The sequence below is a fragment of the Apaloderma vittatum genome, unplaced genomic scaffold (assembly GCF_000703405.1).
Source record: "Apaloderma vittatum isolate BGI_N311 unplaced genomic scaffold, ASM70340v1 scaffold2840, whole genome shotgun sequence".
Lineage (NCBI taxonomy): Eukaryota > Metazoa > Chordata > Aves > Trogoniformes > Trogonidae > Apaloderma > Apaloderma vittatum.
The window spans coordinates 3,301-22,881 of NW_009693801.1; the positions used below are offsets into that span (position 1 = coordinate 3,301).

A 19,581-nucleotide genomic window follows, 5' to 3' on the forward strand; every position below is an offset into this window, starting at 1 on the left:
ACCTACATCTACGTGTTACTTCCAGGTCAGGGTTGAATCAGTGTGTCCCAGGCTGGTCAGCTTGACCTTGGGATGCTGCTGCCCTCAGTTAGCACCAGCTTCTCCACCAACACTGCTTGCCACCACTGGCTAGATATAAATATATATTCCTAGTCTGAGACTTTTCTGGTAGAGTGAACTGACTTAAGATTCCCCGGCCAATGGATATTTACAAATCACTGACTTACATGGTAAATACCGGTTATACACAGATTCTGATTTTCTTGGTATTCCTCAACTAATTAACAAAATTCAGACGATAAACAGAATGTTACTATTTTTAGAAAACATTATATAACATACTTTAACTGCTGTCATAAGCTTACTTCCAACAAGATGATATAAACACAGCACTTTACTAGGTTTACCTCATTTGCTTTCTGACCTTTTTTACACAGAAGCAACCAAAAGAACTGAAAGCTCCACCTTCAACTATCCACATTTCTTGGTCTTTCTGTTTCCACCAAGCAACCAAAATGAGGTGTTCCAATGGTTCCTGTGCATAATTTTACACCAGTTTATTACAATCCAAATTAATTCAGAAATTCCAGGAATAAGACAATGTGTAACTTTGAAACGCACATTAGACCATTCCATATCCTGTTCACGGATTCCCTCATCGTGGGAGGCAGATATTATTGAAGAGAAATCAACCTACCTGCAAACACTTCAATTTGCAGCACACCAACTGGTTTCTCAAAGTAAAACTTTAGGGCTTTTTAGCTCATGAACAGAAGTTGAGTAACAAGTACCTTTCCAGGGAACAACTAACCCATGGGAAGAAAAGAGCCGGGGCAGTAGAACTGGCGGAGTTCTCATGTTTTGCAAAGTCTGTGGTTTAACCTACTTTCTTCCCTCCTCTCAGTCTGCTCTTTTGTTTACTGAAATGTCTCATCCTATTTATTACCCACATACAGAGGCCAGAGGGCAGGTCAATGGGAAGGATCACGTTGTTTAGCATTGTTCTGCAGATGAAAATGATGCTGATGGTAAAATAAGCAAATCCATAGGTCATACACTCAGCATCAAGTAAGTGCATAACCTACGGGAACACAAAACCAGGATAACAAAGTTATGCATCATGTGCACGTGCAACGCAGCACGGCAATTTCAAATCACACGATTCTCTGCGCGGTGCAGCACAGCACGGCCATTTCTGCGCAGACCCAGGCTGTGCATGCCTGTGGTGTCCCCAAAATCAGAAAAAAGAACAGTAATACCCCGTAAAGTCCACACGCTGCCTTTATCCAGGGTCCCAAGTTGACAATACTGGAATACTGCCCACTAGGAGTGAAGTTCTTCATCTCCCCTCCCTGCCCATGGGACAGGGGGATGACACAGCTGGAGCTATAGAGGCACAAGACATAGTATCGTCTTGGATTCTCAACTTCGAGAGATCAGTTATCCAAAAGGCTGAAATAACAGATTTAATACTGTGGCTTACTGGGAAGTTAGCTCACTGTAACTGCTCATCTGCAATAAACGTCTGAAGACTCTAAAACCACTGGAGTTTGAACCAAACGACCTCCAGAGATCTTTTCAATCTAAATTGCTCTGAGTCTCAGCATGTCCTTGAAGTGCCATCCTGATCAAAAAAAAGTCTAACAAATTAATGCTCTAAAATTCTCAATACTCAAAATCCGATCAAAAGTTTTGCGATGTATTGAGATTACTCAGCTATCCAAAGAAAAATGTTTAAACATTATTGACAATTTAAAAATAGAACTTAATGGAACTTAATTGCTCTCCACTCAGCACAATTCTTACCAAAGTTACATTAAAGGACAGATGATAAAGGACTACATCTGCTACATCCACTTCAATAAAAGTTGCAGTCAATATTTAATCCATGGCCTTTTACTTCTGACAGCTCACATAACTGCTCCTGAAGTCCACAAGTATTTTGAATACGACCAGTTGTTCCATGAAAAAGAGGATAAATACTGACCACTTCAGCACTGCTGTAATTAAATACATTGCTCAATTACTATTAGCTAGGGGGATAAAGATAAACTCAGAATTTGGAGGAATTACCTTCTTTAGTTAAGAGCATTTCGCAGTTCACGTGTTGGCTAATTTTAGGGCACAACATGTACAAACTGGCTACAATGAGCGTTTGAAGACATTACAGCATGAATACTGAAATCATTCCCTTTGAATGCAAGAGACAACCATGCAATGTCTCCATCTCAAAAGCAACCCAAACCTTCAGATTGGTTACCTCATGACATGTGACAACATCTGCAAGTGTAGAAAAAACCTGTAACGCTTTCTACATCTTAAACTTCAGCCTTCAGTGAAAGACAATTAACAATCTCTCACTTGTTTCTATTCCTACCCTCATAGATACGACCGCTCCCAATGAACATAAGCCTGATACTTTCTTCGCCACAAACAAATGAGTATATACGATGTCGCAGTTATTACCTGCACCTTTTCCTTAACCAGGTTGAGAGCATCTCCTCTATACCTTCCTTTCTCTTTCACTCCTCCTTCTTTTTTGTGTCAATGCTTTAACTCCCCCAGGACAGCTTTTAGAAATCCTTTCGCTGTCAGGCCAGGCTCAGTGCTACAGCCCTTGCTGCTCACTCTGCAGATCCAATCAGGTTTGGCACAAGCAGCTCCTCCCTTTGGGAATACGTGACCAACTGTGTATATATAGATCTTTCCGTGTCCCACAAAAATCTAGATTTATTAATGTAATTGACATTTCTAGAATCTCCTTGATTTAGTACTAAAGCCCTAAACATACTTCCATGTAACTATCTTTTACCTTTAGGGATTTGTGGTCAGCTTGTCACCTAAGTACAAGCATCACTCCCACCAGCGGGACTGATGTATCTTCATCCACATACAAGGCAATGCTGTCGGCAGATACAGTAGTACATGAAGATGTTAAATCCAGGTTTTATACATCAAGCTGTTAACGCTTAGCCTAAGGCTTTAGAAAAACCATTTGCCTGGACAGGTATCTAAAGTCTCATCTCAAAACCACCACAACCAGTACCCATGCCCTTTCACAGCTGTACCCGGACGTGTTCATGTTGCCTTATCTTCCAAAAAACTACACCAGGACTTGCTGGACAGATCTGTTTATCCCAATGAACCTGACAAAGTGCATGCCCAATGCCAGAGCCAGGCTCACTGTTCTGTCACATTGTATCAGTGCAAAGCGCTGAGAAACTTCCATGGCCCAATTATGCTTCATTAAACTAAGCCCATACTCTGCATGCCAAAGAACCATCTTAGCCTTGTGGTTCCCACAGGATAAAAAGAATCACTTCCCTAAACATGAAAAAAAAAGTTTTATTTTGGAAGTCTGTGCAGAGAAGCACTACAGGCGTTAGTCAGCTCTCAAGGAGATGCTGAGGTTACTGCTTTGCCTCAGTAAAACCAGCCTTCAGGCAAGCCTTTATAAAGCCAGTGCCATAGCTATGAAATGTGCCCCATTAACTGTGCAGAACAAGAAAGTAAGACCCTTGTCCTCCAAGTTCAAATTCAGGAATTCCAGACAACTGCTTTATCGCTTGTCTGTTCTGAGCGTTAGAACAGAGGAAGGTCAGTACAAGCAGAGGAAAGACAAGGGACCAGAGCACGTAGCTAAGCAGGGGATCATGACACGGATGCAAGAACATGATCAGACTGCGCTCACACGTTCTGTTCTGACTTAATAGTTTATCCTCTTCACTACCTGCTGCAAACGCACAGTCACACTCCACCTTCCAAGGTGCCAAGTCAACTGCTCAGGTTATCATACCCTAAGCCATTTAGAATCAAGCCAGTTAGCTCGAGCACAGACTTACCCGGGGGGTGAGAAGCTTAAGTGGATCTATATTCCACTCACACCCATTAGCTCCTCTCACAGCCTACAGAGGGCATCAGGAAAGACAGAGGCTAATTTATCAGATGGGTGAAGAAGGCTAAAGTCTCTTCCCGAGGCTTCAGCAAGTCTCTGCAGCTGCAAAGACACCTTGTTGCCAGGGCAGGCTGGTGCCCTGGAGCTGCAATGCAGAGCCTGTCTCTGGTGGGCTGAGCTCCAAGGAGTTCCCAGGGCTTGTCTTGTCTCAAGGCACACGGAGGGATTCGGTTCCTCGTTCCCACCCCTGGTGTAACCTCCCACAGCTCAATCTGTTTCAGTAGGTCTTGGTCCATTTTGACCGAAACTGTTGGGGTGACGTTCCTGTGAGCTGCTGAGCCAGCAAAGAGGGACAGGCAGGTGGGGTTAGCGCTGAAAGAGGACACGGCTGCAGAGCCTCACCGAGGTCAAGAGTTGGAAGAGAAAGACACCCAAGTCTGGAATACTAAGCTCCCAGAGAATAAGAGGGAGAATGGAGGGAAGCAAATACCAAAGACAAAGAGAAATTGCTAGATATTCAGGTTGCAGAAAGTGCAGTCAATTCACATCTTTAACATGACATCTGTCAACGTATTTACTGCCAACGTCTTCAAATTGAAAAAAAATAAATCTTTCTAATGCTCTGTTCATTATTTGGTCAACTGCAAGCAAAACAATTGCCACTTCAGTAAGTACCAAGGATGGATCACTTGCAAAGACAATGGGGAAGCTGATTCAGAAGGAAAAGAGTATTCCTTCCTAGAAAAAAACATGTAAGAACAAAAGGCTTCAGAAACAAGTATCGTGACAGAAATATTTAAGCCAATAAACTCAGTAACTAAATGCTTCAAGTAGGTTGGATGTTTGTCAAAATATCTTGCATTGAAAGAAAAGTTACTACAAAGACCTAAAACACTGGCATTTGTTGGGAGCAAGGGAAGTAGAAAATCCAAAGGGCGCGAGGGAAAACGGGCATTATTATCAGCCAGTCCCCAGGGATCCCCGTCTCAGAGTCATAAACACACATCAGGTACCAGCATTAAAACGATGACCCCCTGAACCAGGTCTGTGACTACAGGGAGGTACATCAAGAAGTTCATACTTTGCAAGACTCACAATGGTCTCTCTACTTGTGCTCAATCTGCAAATGAAGATAAGGAGTATCTAATTAACTTCCTGAGGTTAGTCTATGGTTGTTAAAAGGGCTTCCGACCTTACACAAACAATTACAGTCCCCAGCCCAGAGCTGAGCCTTGGCAACCCACAAACTCATTACCCAACAACTCTGCATATCCTACCCTGAATACACTGTTGTATTTCAGCAGCAACCAGCTGGTGGTCTGAAAACTGGGTACCTCTAGTAACATGCACACGCTCTTGTCACCTAAAGACAGATTGAAATCTTCAGAGACAACACCAGAAATTACTCAAGGTAAAGGGTTTTTGGTTTTAGAAGCTATGTAACATAAAGGGAGAGAGGTGAAACATTCAAAACGATAAAGATAAAACCGAGGAGTCTGGGAAACAGAGAAAGAAGGAAGTAAATGTGCTGTAAGGAAGGGGCTCAGAAAACATGAGACCTGATTTTAGGAGCAGAGAGGTATGAATACACCATGTTGCATTACAACTCATTTCTTTGTGAAGGACATCATCACCTCAGTAATAATAAAGCCCAAGGAAACACCTCTCCCTACACCAAAGAATAGGAATTTAAGGTGTAAAAGCATTTAATAAATTGGAATCAAACCAGCAGAGGCTGTTGTCCGTCGTGGAGCAAAACCTACGTAAAAAGATAGTCAGAACATTTCATTAGCATTTCGTTGAATTAATGGTGCCCAACGCACACAGTTATCTTGAACTCTGCAAAACAGATCCAATAAAAACCTGTGCCATTTCTACTGTGAAAGCACTCACAGGTTCCAACTAAAATAATGCAAAACTCTGCAAGCACACAATGCTCCAAAGCACTTCCAATCACAAGGACGCAAAACTTAAGTGGGCAGCATTAAGCTTTGCCATTTCTCATTTTACTTAAAATTTCCAGTTGTCAACAGATGCAGCACTCTAAAGCAACTATTTAGCAACAAATCTGATCTGAAATACATTAGAACTTCAGTAAACACAGAAGTTTTTCTTTAAGAGCTGCAGAAGTCCTGTCAAGCAATACTCAATAGCCACATGCTGGTCGTGGTTCCAAGCCACTTCGAGTCGTCAGTGTAACAGACTCATCTTAAGATGAAAAACTAAAGGTAACCAAGCCCAACATCTGGATTTGCTTTCCCTTACCCACATGTGGTCCTTTGAGCTAGGAACAGTCAGAACTGCGTTCTCCTCTTTGTTAGTGATGATCTAAAAACAGCTATCCGGCCTTTCAAACACAGGCAAGGCAAACAGTGTAAGGAGAACTCTGCTCAACGTTGGGACTTCAGACTAGTCACAATTATTGAGACCCGAGCGATTTCCTCACTTATTTAAGCACACTAGTTAGGCAGTAAGCATCCCTGCACGGGAAAGACAACCTCTCACTAAAAATCAAAGCACTGCAAGTCCCTTTATGCTTTAAAAATAAAAGTTTATTTATTTAATTTGACAAGGTCAAACTTGGACCATATTCACTATCAAATGCTGTTTTCAACAGTTATCAATAAGTAAGGCAGGGACTTCTTTTAATCATAAACATCAGCAGGAGGCCAGTTTTAAAGGTATTTGTTCCTCCAATGGTACAAGTAAAACCAAGGCAGGAAACTGGAAAGAGTATGGAGATTGCAGTTCCGTTGCCATTTCTTTGAAGTGTGTTAGCGCGCTTTGAAGAAATTGCCCTTGAAATATGAAAGAGCAAATTCCTGCTTTGTAAAATTTCTGAATATCTGACACAGCTATAAAAACTGACAAACACATAATCAATCTGACATGGAGAAAGAGACACTTTGATGCAAGTAAGAACTACACAGCCAGATGAGGCCTGGTTCCAATTAACATTAGCAATATAAATTTCAGTGAATAATTGGGGAAAATTATTGGACATTTTTGTTTATCCACAACACTTTTCCATATTTTTTTAAAAATACTGTGAATTTATCTTGGCATAATGACCTACCTCTGTATGTCTTGAATGAAGTGCATTGTATTCTTTCTTGAGTTCTGCCTCCCTCTCCTCAAGTCTGCTAACTGGAAAAAGAAAAACAATTTAAAAATAATTAGAATGAAAAGTAGAGTTCTAGTAAATAAGACTGACTTGCCTAGGACTAGGCAAGAGATGAGAGTATTCTCAGTACCAAATGACAAAAAGAAAGGATAAAAAGTGCATTGGTTCTTTGTGGTTTTAAACTCTCATCCCTTGAGCTTCCCAAGCACATGGACAGCAGCACAGTCTTACGATTCGCAATCCTCGTAAAAAGCCCAAATACTATTTTCCCTAGGTAAGTGCTCGTTCAGAGAGGGGATTTTTATGTTCAGGGACAGCTACTGCTCGCACCAGTCCAGATTGTTTCACAGGTGCACACGCAAACCGTAGGAAGAGGCAGAAGCCACGTCACGTAGCTAGACTCGGTCTCGGAGGAGAGCTGCGAGCGCCAGTTAAGGCTCTACGCTGGTTTCCTAGAACATCACCACACAACCTCCAGCGCTGGTTAACTAGGACACACATAAACAAGGTATTTTTTAAATAGCTTCAAGTCATGTGTTGTGGTACTGAAATTAAGACTTCTGCCGGCATTCACTCATATTTCGCTGAGAATTAAGGCAATGGGTTCACAGAAGGAAAACATTTGAATATTTCTGTAGGTATTCCAAGAAATTAAAAATACATCTAACAGATTTATTAGAACTTTAGACAATAAGTTCATAGGAAGAGGAGATGAGCTGGAACAAGCTGTGATAGCCCCGTGCAATACATTTGCAGAGAACTAAAGCAATTCAGAACTTTCTCCATACAGCTTATTTTTTCCATTCAAACAGAACACATTTTTTGATGCTTAGATGGGAATTCCATCTTTTTGTTCAGGTATTTTTAAGCATGATGTTTATGTGATAAAAGCGTGTGTTTCGAGTTTTGTAACTGAGCTTCTCTTATTCTACTTGTCACGTTTAAATACCCCTGGGAAACGTCAAATATATCATTACCCATCTCCAGAGACGCATTGCCAAACACACATTATCTGAAGATAAATGCCAGCACTCTCTCTGCTATTTGCACATTTTTGTTATTGCCAACAGGGTCTTCTGAAAATTAATTCTCAATATACTTTTTCTTTTTGCTCTATCTATCTTTATTTGGGCAGAGTACTTTATCGTAAGTACATTTCAATCAAAAAAAAATTTGACAGAGTCAAATGTTGGAACCAAAATACATAATTGTCTGCTCACTCAAATCTGTGTAAATATTTTTAGCTCCTAATCTAATCTTGCTCTTATAAGAGCATTAAGTTCCTTGACACAACCTTTTGCACTCCACCTATAAATACCTGGCCAAAAGTATTACACCAAATTTTATTTATACTAACTGAGGACTGCATGCTTTCATTTCTGCACTGTTATCAGACTGAATGAGAGTCCTTTGGTCAAACAGCAGTAAGCGATGTCCAAGTGTTTACAGCACAACATCTATTTTACAGCACAATACATACATAAAGATGTATTTTTTGAGAGGTAAAACAGGACACAAATCCAGTATCTAATGAAGAATTTAGTTTATTATTTTTTATTTTAGGTAACAGAGGTTTTAAGCCTCCTCATACATTTAAAGAAAAGTTCTAGAGAAGCTTGTGCAAAGCGCCTACAGAAACAAGTGTCAATTTATAGTTACAAAGCCTGACACGACAAAACAAATTTTACCCACTATCTTTGCCTGGTATTGTGGTCAGAAGCAATTACAACAGAAGACCACCGAGACATCCTAGCAGAACCAGGTGGTAGCCAGGAGGCAGAGCTCAGCAGCTGTAGCTGCTCACACCCCATCCAACGACGGCTGCGCTCACGTGGGAACCCACGACGTCCAGACTTGGAGCAGCTCTCCCCGCCCTGCAGACAAGGGCCTGTCCCAGACCTGCTTCGGGTCAGGCCTGGGAACAGCTCGGGAAGCGCAACCGCATGACCAACCGGCCTCGTGTGCTGGAAACGCGCTCCGGGCCCTATGAGCCATCCCACGGCCCGGAGGCAGGCGGGCAGCCCGGCCGCAGTTCCCGCCCTCACCGGGCAGCGGCATCGTGGTTCAGCGCAGCCTCACCGAAACCTGCACAGAAACACGGCGACGGCCCCGACATGGCTCGGTACGTTCCCGACAGCGCAGCCAAGGCAGGCTCCTGCAGACTCGCTTCATCTGGTGGGTTCTGGGAAAAGCAGGTGACACAGAGCCCTCAATGAAAACAAGCGCCACACGAGGGGTTACAGACACCCTTCTGCATACCTGTCCATAATCCACCCTCATGAAATCCACACAAGCATTTCCCGCTGCCAGGGATATAAAACAGTCTGGCAACAGCTGAGGTTCCATAACGAAGCACACCATTTTCTCCTTCTCTGGCTCAATTTTAAATAGTTCCTTAAATCAAGTCACAAAAGACAAATGTAGGTAGATATGGGCAACATATTGTCAAGGAGAGTATCTCCATTAAACGATAACCTTCATATGTAATGAAGTGTTAAAAACATGAAGGCCCTAGAAAATCATATAATTGACATGCAGCATTTCTGGAAGTGACTTCCAGCTGTGTAACACGTTACAGTCCCACAGCTGGAAGTCTGGGTCATGTACACCAAGTTTCTACACCCTCAGACACCACATTAACAGTCCTCACCAGAGGCTTTTCAAATCGCAGCAGGATTATAGTCAACACCAGACACCTCTTGTACCCCAAATACGTCTCCTATCAAAGATCTCAACACAACAACCAACAGAACATGTTTCCCAATTAAACACCATGGAAGAGATCAGATAGTCCCCAGGGATCAGAGATGACCACGGACCTGAACACAGAAGATACCTGAACCCAGTGAAGCCAGAAGGATTTTGAGGAAGACCACCAGATTCTGTCTCCAAAACCCTGGAGAAACCCAGTAAGTCACTATTAAAAGTACACTCCCATGAGAAGTAACAGGAAACTAACAGCAATGAAATAGGAGACAGGAAAAGATGAAGAAAAAAAAAAAAGGCTTCCACTGGCACACAGGAGTACAGTGCAAACCAAATTGTCACCAGTTCCATTTTACTCCACCTGCACACAAAAGAGTAGAAGTCTGGAACAACTCTGATAACACCTCCCCAAAAGGAATGGAGTTGGTTGTTGATGCTGACACAAGCAGGATCCACAAAGTGCCAACTAGATACAAATTGCCATCAATTTGCCTTTTAAGTAACAAAAAGTTCCTCTAATATTTCAGTCTTATATTGTTTTCCATTACGATGTCGAATTCTTAACAGGTAGATGAAATCAGTTTGACAATACACACCCTAAAAGCAAAATTTCCATTTCCTCTTTTGTAAAAAAAGCCATTGCATCCCTGTTACGTCATGGAAGAATTGCAAGATCACATGGTGCAAGGTATTCCACATGCAAAATAGAATACACATCTAAAGAGTTTCACTACTCATGGTCCCAAGTCTACACGGAACAAATTTAAAGGTCTCTCAGCATCCAGAGTATGAGTATAAAATGCAAATATTCCAGTATTTTCAGGCTGGTGAGAAAGCATCCCGCTGGAACATAACCACAAACTCACACTCAAGCTCTAACTGCAAACTTCTCCAGCACTGTCAATATCCAAACACCTTCAATAACCTGAAGGACAAATCCTAATCAAAATTCTGTCAAATCAAACCAATCAAACCAAAAAATGGGGAACTAAATATTACAACAAACTAGAGAGCAGACTCTGGAGTTACTGCTTCTTGACAGCATTAAGAATGAGGCAGCAAAGCTGCCCACCCTGCCTGTTCAAAAATCAGAGCTTACCTCCCAAGTCTGATGGCTTTACCAAGTTTGGAACACCCTCCATGTGTATGCTGTCCTCTGCCTCAAACTGCTGATAAGCCTGAGGGGGAGAAAGAGAAACAGACCTGCTAGAACGCCAAATCCAACCAGCACGATGCCCTCACGAGGAATTCCAAGTTCCTGCTATAGAAGCCAGGGCAGAGATTCAGCTCATTAACGAGCCTTTCCTAGCACTACGACTACCTGCAGGCTCTCCTTTGGCAGCTTTCACCCAGCTCTGTTCTTCACAGCAGGTTCCATATCAAAGTTAAGGTATGGATCAAGCATAAACAATCCCATGATCCAGTAGGACCTCATGATCTGTTAAGTAGATCCTAAAGAGCACACACATAAACCCTGGACTGAAACAGGGACTGAAGCTACCAAACAAGTATTTAACCTGAAAGTGATAAGACCTGGAAATAAGCAGCACAGAAAACTGAATTGTAAAACAAGAGATAAATTTGACTCCTCAGCAAGACCAACATCTTCAAGAACCTCTTGCCACTGTGAACTACAGGTCTAGTTCTCAGTTTAAGAAGTAGAGCACTTAAAATTATGAAGATAATTTAGTTGTCAAGAATTGTTCCTGCTCTGGCAGGGGGATTGGACTAGATGATTTTTTGAGGTCCCTTCCAATCCCTAGCGTACTGTGATACTGTAATGCTCCAGTTGTCAAGAATGATAGAAAATATCTACACGCAAAGCTGCATGGTTGTACCCCAACACTTCTGAACTGTACAACTATCCACTATGTCTCAGACCCACAGAATCACTGTAATTTCTGACCAAAAATCTAACACAGAACTTGGAGTGGGGTGGAATTTCTCCTTAAACATTCTGCTACAACCATTTAATATGAAGACAACCATACGCAGGAGATCCCTCACAAAGGCTGAGATTCAAATGAACAAGGATACATACAAGTCAACTTCTACCCAAAATCAAGTTACAATCATTTGGACCTAGTACCAACTTCTTGCCCAGTCTCTGACCAAAGCAGTGCTTCAGCAAGAGAAGTTTTGATTGACAGTGGGATTCTTCATTTATACATTTGGCTATTGGAGCAAGCAACTTTTCTCAAAACCCAGCATGAAGTCAGCATGAACACAGAAGCTACGGCAGACTGGATTCATTTTTAAAGCCAGATAACCAGTGACAACTCAGGAATATAAGATTCTAAAAGACATTTAAAGTCACTTTCTTAATTACGGCAACATTTACAGGAACAGAATTATTGTAACAGTCAAACTCCAGCGCCTAAACCACTGGCACAATACTCCCTTAATTTGAAAAAGCACATGAGCAGTTAATTATATGCCAGTGCATTTCAACCTCCTCTCACCACTTTTGTTCAGGTATATTAATAGACAAGTTTAAAGCAGGCCAATGACTGCTCTAATTTTCTACTCCATTTTATTTCAGCCTCCAGTCTCCGCAGCACCACCGGGTGCAACCTCCGGAGCTGACTGGACCCTCTGCTCCATCTAGTGGCACCGATTCCCACCACACAATCCAGAAGCCGCAGATGCTCTTGGGGCTTCACAACCGGGCAGCCGGGAAAGTAACTGAGAAATGCTTTAGCGAGGAACAAAGCCTTCCTCTGCGGTACCCCTTGGTGCTCACACTTCTCCTTACAGAAAGATTCTTCAAGTTTAGTAAATGATACCCGAGGGTCGGTGCAGGGAAGGGCAGTGGCAGAATCTGCCCTGTAAACAAACCGATGCAGATGAGAAACAGCCACATGGAGGAAAAAGAGGCAAACGGCAAATTCCAAATTTGTTATTAAGAAATACAAGAAGTCAAGCGTTCTGTTCCTTGTTTGTTGGAAATTAGGTTAGTTCCGCTCTTCAGTTTTAGAAAAACGTGGAGGAATGATTCAGAACTCCACGAAACAAACCATAACTTTTCAACTTCTTTCAAGGGTCTACTGAGAAGCTTTCTTCTGTCCCTTACAACAGACACCACAGTTGAGCCACACCTAGCACTACTGACAGATGTATTTCCCATCAGTTTAGCTATTCACATCCTCACGTGCACAGATACGCAATGCAAACCAAATCTGAAAACAACGTTAAGTTTCACAGCTGAAAGTCCATGTCAGAATCCCTCTGGGAGCTAGACAGGTCTGCATTAAACTGCCTTTGCAGCTCTACACGGGTATATCTCAGAGTACTGGTTCCCCTTAGATTATGTATCAAGAGGTTGTCTTCCCAGGTGTACGTAACAGTTACGCTGGTAACTGGAGAACTCAGATGAAAATGAAATACCAAATAACCTAACATCCCTGTAAGATTCACAACAGAACCTGGTCCTGCATTTTCTCTTGAAGCCAGTGAAAGTAATAGTTCTATTTAGCTTCCAAGGAAATCAAATCGGCATGTTTTTAAGGCAGCTGCCAAAACGTTTGTCTCACATCCCAAATAAAACCTGCAGCAAGCAACAGCAACCGCTGCGCAATGTCACCTGACTCAGGAAATACAATCAGCCCAGCAGCTGCGTCACAACGTCGCCACTCCGAAGACCAAGAGGAGCTTCTTGGTTGGTTTTTTTGTTTGGGTTTTTCTTTTTTTTTTTTTTACACATGTAGTTATCCCCAAATATAATCCAATTTGAGTATAAATTACAGAGTTAAGGTTTGATAAACAGAGGTATGGAAATACATGTGTGCCTTGGCTGTGCTGTCAAACAGTGTGTTACCTTGGCTGGACTTTAGCACTAGGCAGAGCCAGAAAAGGAATCACATCTTCCCACTCCCACAGTCTACTGCCTCCACCAGGAAGCACTTCAACCACGCAAATACTGTGTTTTTCATATTCTCTCGTAAATAAGTTACTCTGAGAACGCTTCCTCCAAAAAGCACGCTCCAAACCTGTTCCATTCCTGTAATGAGTCAAAATACACTACGGTTGTCTTTTACTCCAAAACTTTTAATTAACTTACAGCCTGCAATGCATAAAAAGAACTGACATTCCCAAAAAGGGAGGCAAGGAAGGGAAATAAATTAAACTGCTGTAGTCCCCACAGAATTCAGTGGCGCATCACATGAGCGCTGAGAGCACTTACCCCTTTTGGTAACTGGAGACCGAGAAGCATGGAAAGCACAATCACGCGTCCTCAGGGAGCCGTGCTGGACAAGCGAGGTGTGTATTGCTACTGCAAGTTTCTAACAGCTCTAAGTGTCTAGTTTTCCAGACTCAGGGCTGAAATTTGAAACATTCTAATGCTGCAAACTAATTACAAGAAGAGCCAGGGGTCTCATCACAGCAAAGACTCGAAATAATGTGAAAGTCAGATATATTCAAGCTCTTGTAAGAAATGTGCAAGATTATATCAAAGACTGGTGTCAGCCTCACATCCATCATTGAAGTACATGGGAAGGAGGGCAATTTAAGCATTTTTTTTCCTCCCAACTCGACATCCCCATGCTTGCTGCACCGCCACAATACTCAGAGGTGCCCTCTGCTGTTGAGAATTAAAACCAAAAAGCATGAAAGTCTAGTCAAGTCGTAAAACCAAATAAAAAGACTCACACTCTGTCAAAATTTGCTGAAGACTGACAGTAGGAGTTTCTACAAACTCTACCTGCACCAACATTGTCCCTAGACAAATCTCCAGGAGCTCTGTGATATTTAACTTGCTTTAACCTCCACAAGCCCCAGGTTCCTGAGAGCAAGGGTGCCGTCTTCCCTGCGTTCCCTGCACCGGCATCACTGATGGCCAAGGCACACCAGCGCGAGGGCAGAGGGGAACCGGGGGATGTCACAGAAGAGCAGCAGCGCCGAGCAAGACGAGGAGCCAGGCTGCGGGCCGAAGAGCCACACCACTGCAGCACAGTCCTACACGCAAACAGAAGCTGCAAATCCTTATGCAACTGCTAAAGGAAAGCAGAGGTGAAGTTTACCAAAACACGCAACACGTCACACTGCTTTTCGGCAGCAAATTCAACTTAGGCAACCACCACCATCCACCAAATATCAGGACCAAGTCCTACGCATCATGCAAGAGCGGAAACTCGATGTGCGGCTGCCCCCATCATTCAGGATTTTGTCATCTACTGTGGCTCACAATCCTCCCAGCAGTGCCACCAGGTCACGCTGTCACCTCTCCCTCTTTACATTTCCTCCTGTGAAAGAGCAGAGTACGGGGGTTCACTCATCTAGGAGGAAGCTCACAGCAGCTGTTTAAATTTGCAGTGCATGAAAAAAGAGTCAGTAAACCACAGAAACTGCGTAACTGGTTGGCACAAAATAAGCTCCTTATTTCACTTAATTTCAAATGCAGATTTATTCCAATCTATGTGGTTGAATATGTGGCTATGAATGTAATCCCACATGATCAATTTAAGTAAAATAATTATCTTTTTTCTTTAGTGGGACAATCACGAAGACTTATAATTCAGGGTGTAACAAAACCATGGCTTCCTGAGTAATTTTAACTGAGAGGCATGTTTAAGCACAAACAATCACGCTGAACCCTGTCACGTAACCTAAGAGCTCCCAGGGCTAACTAGTCTTCACTAAACAGTCAGAATGGATGGCATTCAAGAGAATCAGTCAAAACTTTTAAACAGACAAAACTTGTTCTCATAGGCCTTGCTTATCTGAGGAAAGACGCACAGGGCACACGCAGTAGTCTACAAGAAGCAAAAAGTCTTGTAGTTAAAGTACTTCAGTACTTCACGGGACCACCTGTCTTACCTGTTTCCTATTCTAAGCTACTAATCACGTCACAACCTGGTGTTGCCACCCCACACTCTGCACCCTGACACAAAAATAGCAAAGTCAGGTTATATTTGCTTACTTGCTTCGTGCCACGCACTTGCAATTCCTATTATCAATAACACCACCACTATTTGAATGTTGATGTGGTCACAGACAACACCACCACAGACTAATTTAGCTGCACAGGCAGCAGTACAGGAAGCCAAAGAGAAAAAGAAATAAAGCTACAAGACTTGTAGCTGCATCCAGTGAATTAAAGTGACACATTGGTATCGCGAGACACGCTAATTGCTTTGCCTGTAAAACAGAAAAAAAGGCAATACAGCAGAGTCAGACTACTTCAAGGATATGCACACCAGTATAGTTTTCACACCCTAAAAATTTAAAGTACTGAATAAAACCAGTTCAGTTGCATAATATTCATTAGGTGTTCAACGACTGTGTTTCTGTCCTCTTTGATCTCTCTCTGCATCAGCAGCACGTCGAATCTCTGCGGCCGTCTTTCATGTTGTCCCAGACAACTTCTCAAGCCAAATCATAAGCAAAATCCCATGTTCAACATGGCCATCATGTTTCTCCAAAGTTATATTTTTGCCATCACAAAAAGGTCCTTCTCCAATAAAAAGACTTTGAAACTGTTTAAAAGCCAACGCTCTAACACCAGAACTTTACGTGTTATGGTAACTGTTTCCAGCAACATTCCTTATTTTTTAAAAAAAAAAAAAAAAAAAAGTAGTAATTCTAGGCAACAGTCAGTGGTTCTACTGGTACGGACAAGTTTGGCATTCGGATACTTTCATTAATCTGATATACACACAGACATATATACACACAACACAAGTTTAAAGTCAGAGATATATTTGAAGGCTTAATATCTAAGGCAAAAAAATCTAACTTGAACACATGAACAGAGTCACAGAACTGTAAAATGGTGTTAGGTACATCAGTATACGGTGCAATTTCTACAGGAGAAACTCCAGGTACGCTGCCACATACGTTGCCAGGAATCTGAATGACTTTTCTTTTTTGGTGCAACTGATTTGTAATTTTTATTGCATTAAGTAATGGCATATACTACATGATACAATCTTAAAGCCGTAATCTTGTTGTCATAGTACAGGGTCTCTTATTAACAAGTTGTTTGGGCTGTGGGCTTAGAGCAGAGGCCTTCTGGAAACAGTGTCCTTTGTTACCACAACAGACCACTCAACTCTTGTTCCAATGTTTTCTTTTCTCCTCTTCTGCTGCTTTTACACACACATACATTTCCAGTCAGAGAATCACAGCATTTCTGATCACTCTCCACAATATGCTTTACAATTATCCATTTTAGCTTGACTTGATCTATAAGATAACACTCCTGGAAATCAATCACCCTGGTTTTCACTAGACAAGGCTGCTTTAAGAGGTCCTCCATCACTGGCTGTACAGAATCCAGTAACATTTTCATTACAACGCACCCGTGCAAGTGCGTGCCTCTACAATTTGCCAACATCATTCTAAGCCATTCAAATTTCAGAAATGTTCAGCTCTGCATGGTAATTTTAAGACAAGTGCTTCTATCCTGCTATAGATTCACTTATGCCACTGAAAATTAAACTTCACAAGAAGATCATTACACCTTAAGTTGAAAAAGAGAGCTATAACTTGTGTTAAGGGCAGAAAAAGCGGCCAAGTAAAAATAAAGGAAGAAAGGATAGTGAAAGGTGGCTATTTTAGCAACTGGCACTCTGCTTGTAGAAACTGATCTGATCTCAACCTTAGCAGGCCTGATACAGTCTTGCTTTACATTTCTGCACAGCTTAGCAATATAAAAGCTATATATATATATATATATAAACAGACAGACTTGCTAGTCTTGTGTCAATAGAAGTCAGCAGCTTGACAAAATGTTCAGATTAATTCATATTGATCATTATTTCTACACTATGGTATAAAGGTTAAACAACAAAAATCATAACCTTCATTGCACGTTTAATGGACTCGGAAGAAAAAAAAAAATCCATCATTAGCAGCACAGGTCTTTCATCTCCAATTTAAGACTGTCAGGTAGGGGAGATGAGAAGATTTCTGTGTGTTTGAGTACTTTTCTCCTGCTACCATTTACTCAACTAGAAGTAGAAACCCGTGGTGATGGAGTTTCATTCAATTACTATGTACCCGCTGCTTCTGAAGCAGTGCAGCACAACAGCTGCAACACGTTGATGTTGTAACTTTCAGTGTTTCAGGAAGGCTGATCATTGTTACCTTTTAGACAAGTTTTTGTAAATTACACACAGTATCTCTAGAAGGAAGTGTTCTTCCTTAACTCTCCCTGTAAAAACTCAATGCTTCGTAGAAATAAATAAGTCAGTCAAAAATATACAAAAGCTAACGAGAACCAGCATCAGTGGTATTCTCACCCCAGTAGTGCTTCTAAACCAGGAGTTACATTTATTTCTAGCACAGACAACAAGGTAATGTGGAGAAAATCAGCTTATTTTATGATCACTAATGAGGGTTGCGATCTAAGTATCTCCTGAACAAGTTGCTAAACCTGAAACTAGCAGGGTCTAAAAGGAAAACAAAACAACAACTAAGATATCAGAAGAATCACATTACCAATCATAAGCTATCTAATTTGTTTAATTCTAAGGGAAACAAACTTGCAGGAGAGTTAAATCTTCTTATCTGTCAAAATACAGGAATCGGATAGCACAGATATTTAGCATATGCATTATCACTTTAGAGAAGAAAATTCAAACCACACGAATATCACTTAAAGGGAGTGCAATATATTTTACTTACTTTGATCAGCATAGTTTTTTGCTTTTAGTTCAAGTTGTCGAGTTTGTGATTCTAATGCTTCCACTCTGGCCTGTAAGTCCTTTTTCTCTTGTTCTTGAGAATCTTCAAACTCGATGAATTTCTAAACAACAACAACAACAAAATTAAGTTAAACTCAACAATTAATCCCAGATTTTTAATTTTTTTTAAATAAGAAGTCTGAGGAAAGGTGTTTCTCCAAAGAAAAAGAACAGATATTCAGTCATTCCTAGAGTTGTTTCTAAGAAGACTTCCACTTCAAGCAGCGCGTAGGAAACTAAACAGTCCTTCACAGCAAGGAAGGGCACAAGCAGGTTTCCAAACCAAAAGAACAGATCTACAGCCCCACATTTAAACACGAAAGACACCGTTTCAGTCCAGTGACCACCAGCGAAGCATCCCACCTAGGCTGCTCGGTGTAATCGCTATCAATTAAGTGCCAGCTACTTCAGAGAAGCCTGCTTGGGACTAACACAAACATGAATTATTTTGTTCTTTCATAACTTCACACATTTGTCTTCCAACATCGCAAGTAAATACAGAGAGTCCTGGTATCCTTGGGTTTGAGAGAGCCCGGGTGAGGCACGCCTGCACCTCTGCCCCACGGTGGTACCGGCTCTGCAGCACGGATACGCCAGCACTGGGGCCAACCAAACTTACACGTCGCCTTTTCATCCCCACCCAGTTTCTGTCGTTATTTGACAGGTTACAAATGCTCACAGTCTTCACCAAATACTTAAGAGCCACCCCCTACAATCTGTCAACTACACAGAAAACTATTTATGGGCACTCTGCAGTTGACTTTCATCACCTTCTACTACCTTGGCTTACCAACTTGGCGTCTCACAATATTCTAGAGTTCACTGAGGCACATTATCAGTGTTTACATTTTATAACGTTAAAGTTATCAATACACCATTACAGTAGTTATAAAAGCATGCAATTTTGCTATTTATCTTAACCAAAAATGTAAGAAATCCCATATGCACTGGTAGCATGAAGACTGCTTCTAATAGCCCAAGATGTCTTAGGTCATGTAGTTCTCTCTGTTCTGCGCGGCACAGAGAAGGCAAAACCACAGACACAGGGCAGGCAGAAGGCTCACCATACAGGGAGGAGAAGCGTACCAGAAGCCTCTGCAGAAGAAAATCCCCCCACATCGAAGACAGCTAAAGGGTCAGAACGCAAGCTGCAGCTGGGTACCACATGG

General features: G+C 41.8%; 1 protein-coding gene across 1 annotated transcript in view; it reads right to left on the reverse strand.

Annotated features, from left to right (window-relative positions):
* Positions 1-18,474, reverse strand: part of LOC104270495 (C-Jun-amino-terminal kinase-interacting protein 4-like) — a gene marked incomplete at both ends in the record, with an annotated part of 20,369 nt that extends 1,895 nt beyond the window's left edge. The window contains 2 exons of the mRNA XM_009864883.1: positions 6,972-7,042; positions 18,354-18,474. Of these exons, the coding sequence (XP_009863185.1) occupies positions 6,972-7,042; positions 18,354-18,474 (192 nt within the window). The remainder of the gene's footprint in view (positions 1-6,971; positions 7,043-18,353) is intronic.
* Between the last annotated feature and the right edge of the window lie 1,107 nt (positions 18,475-19,581).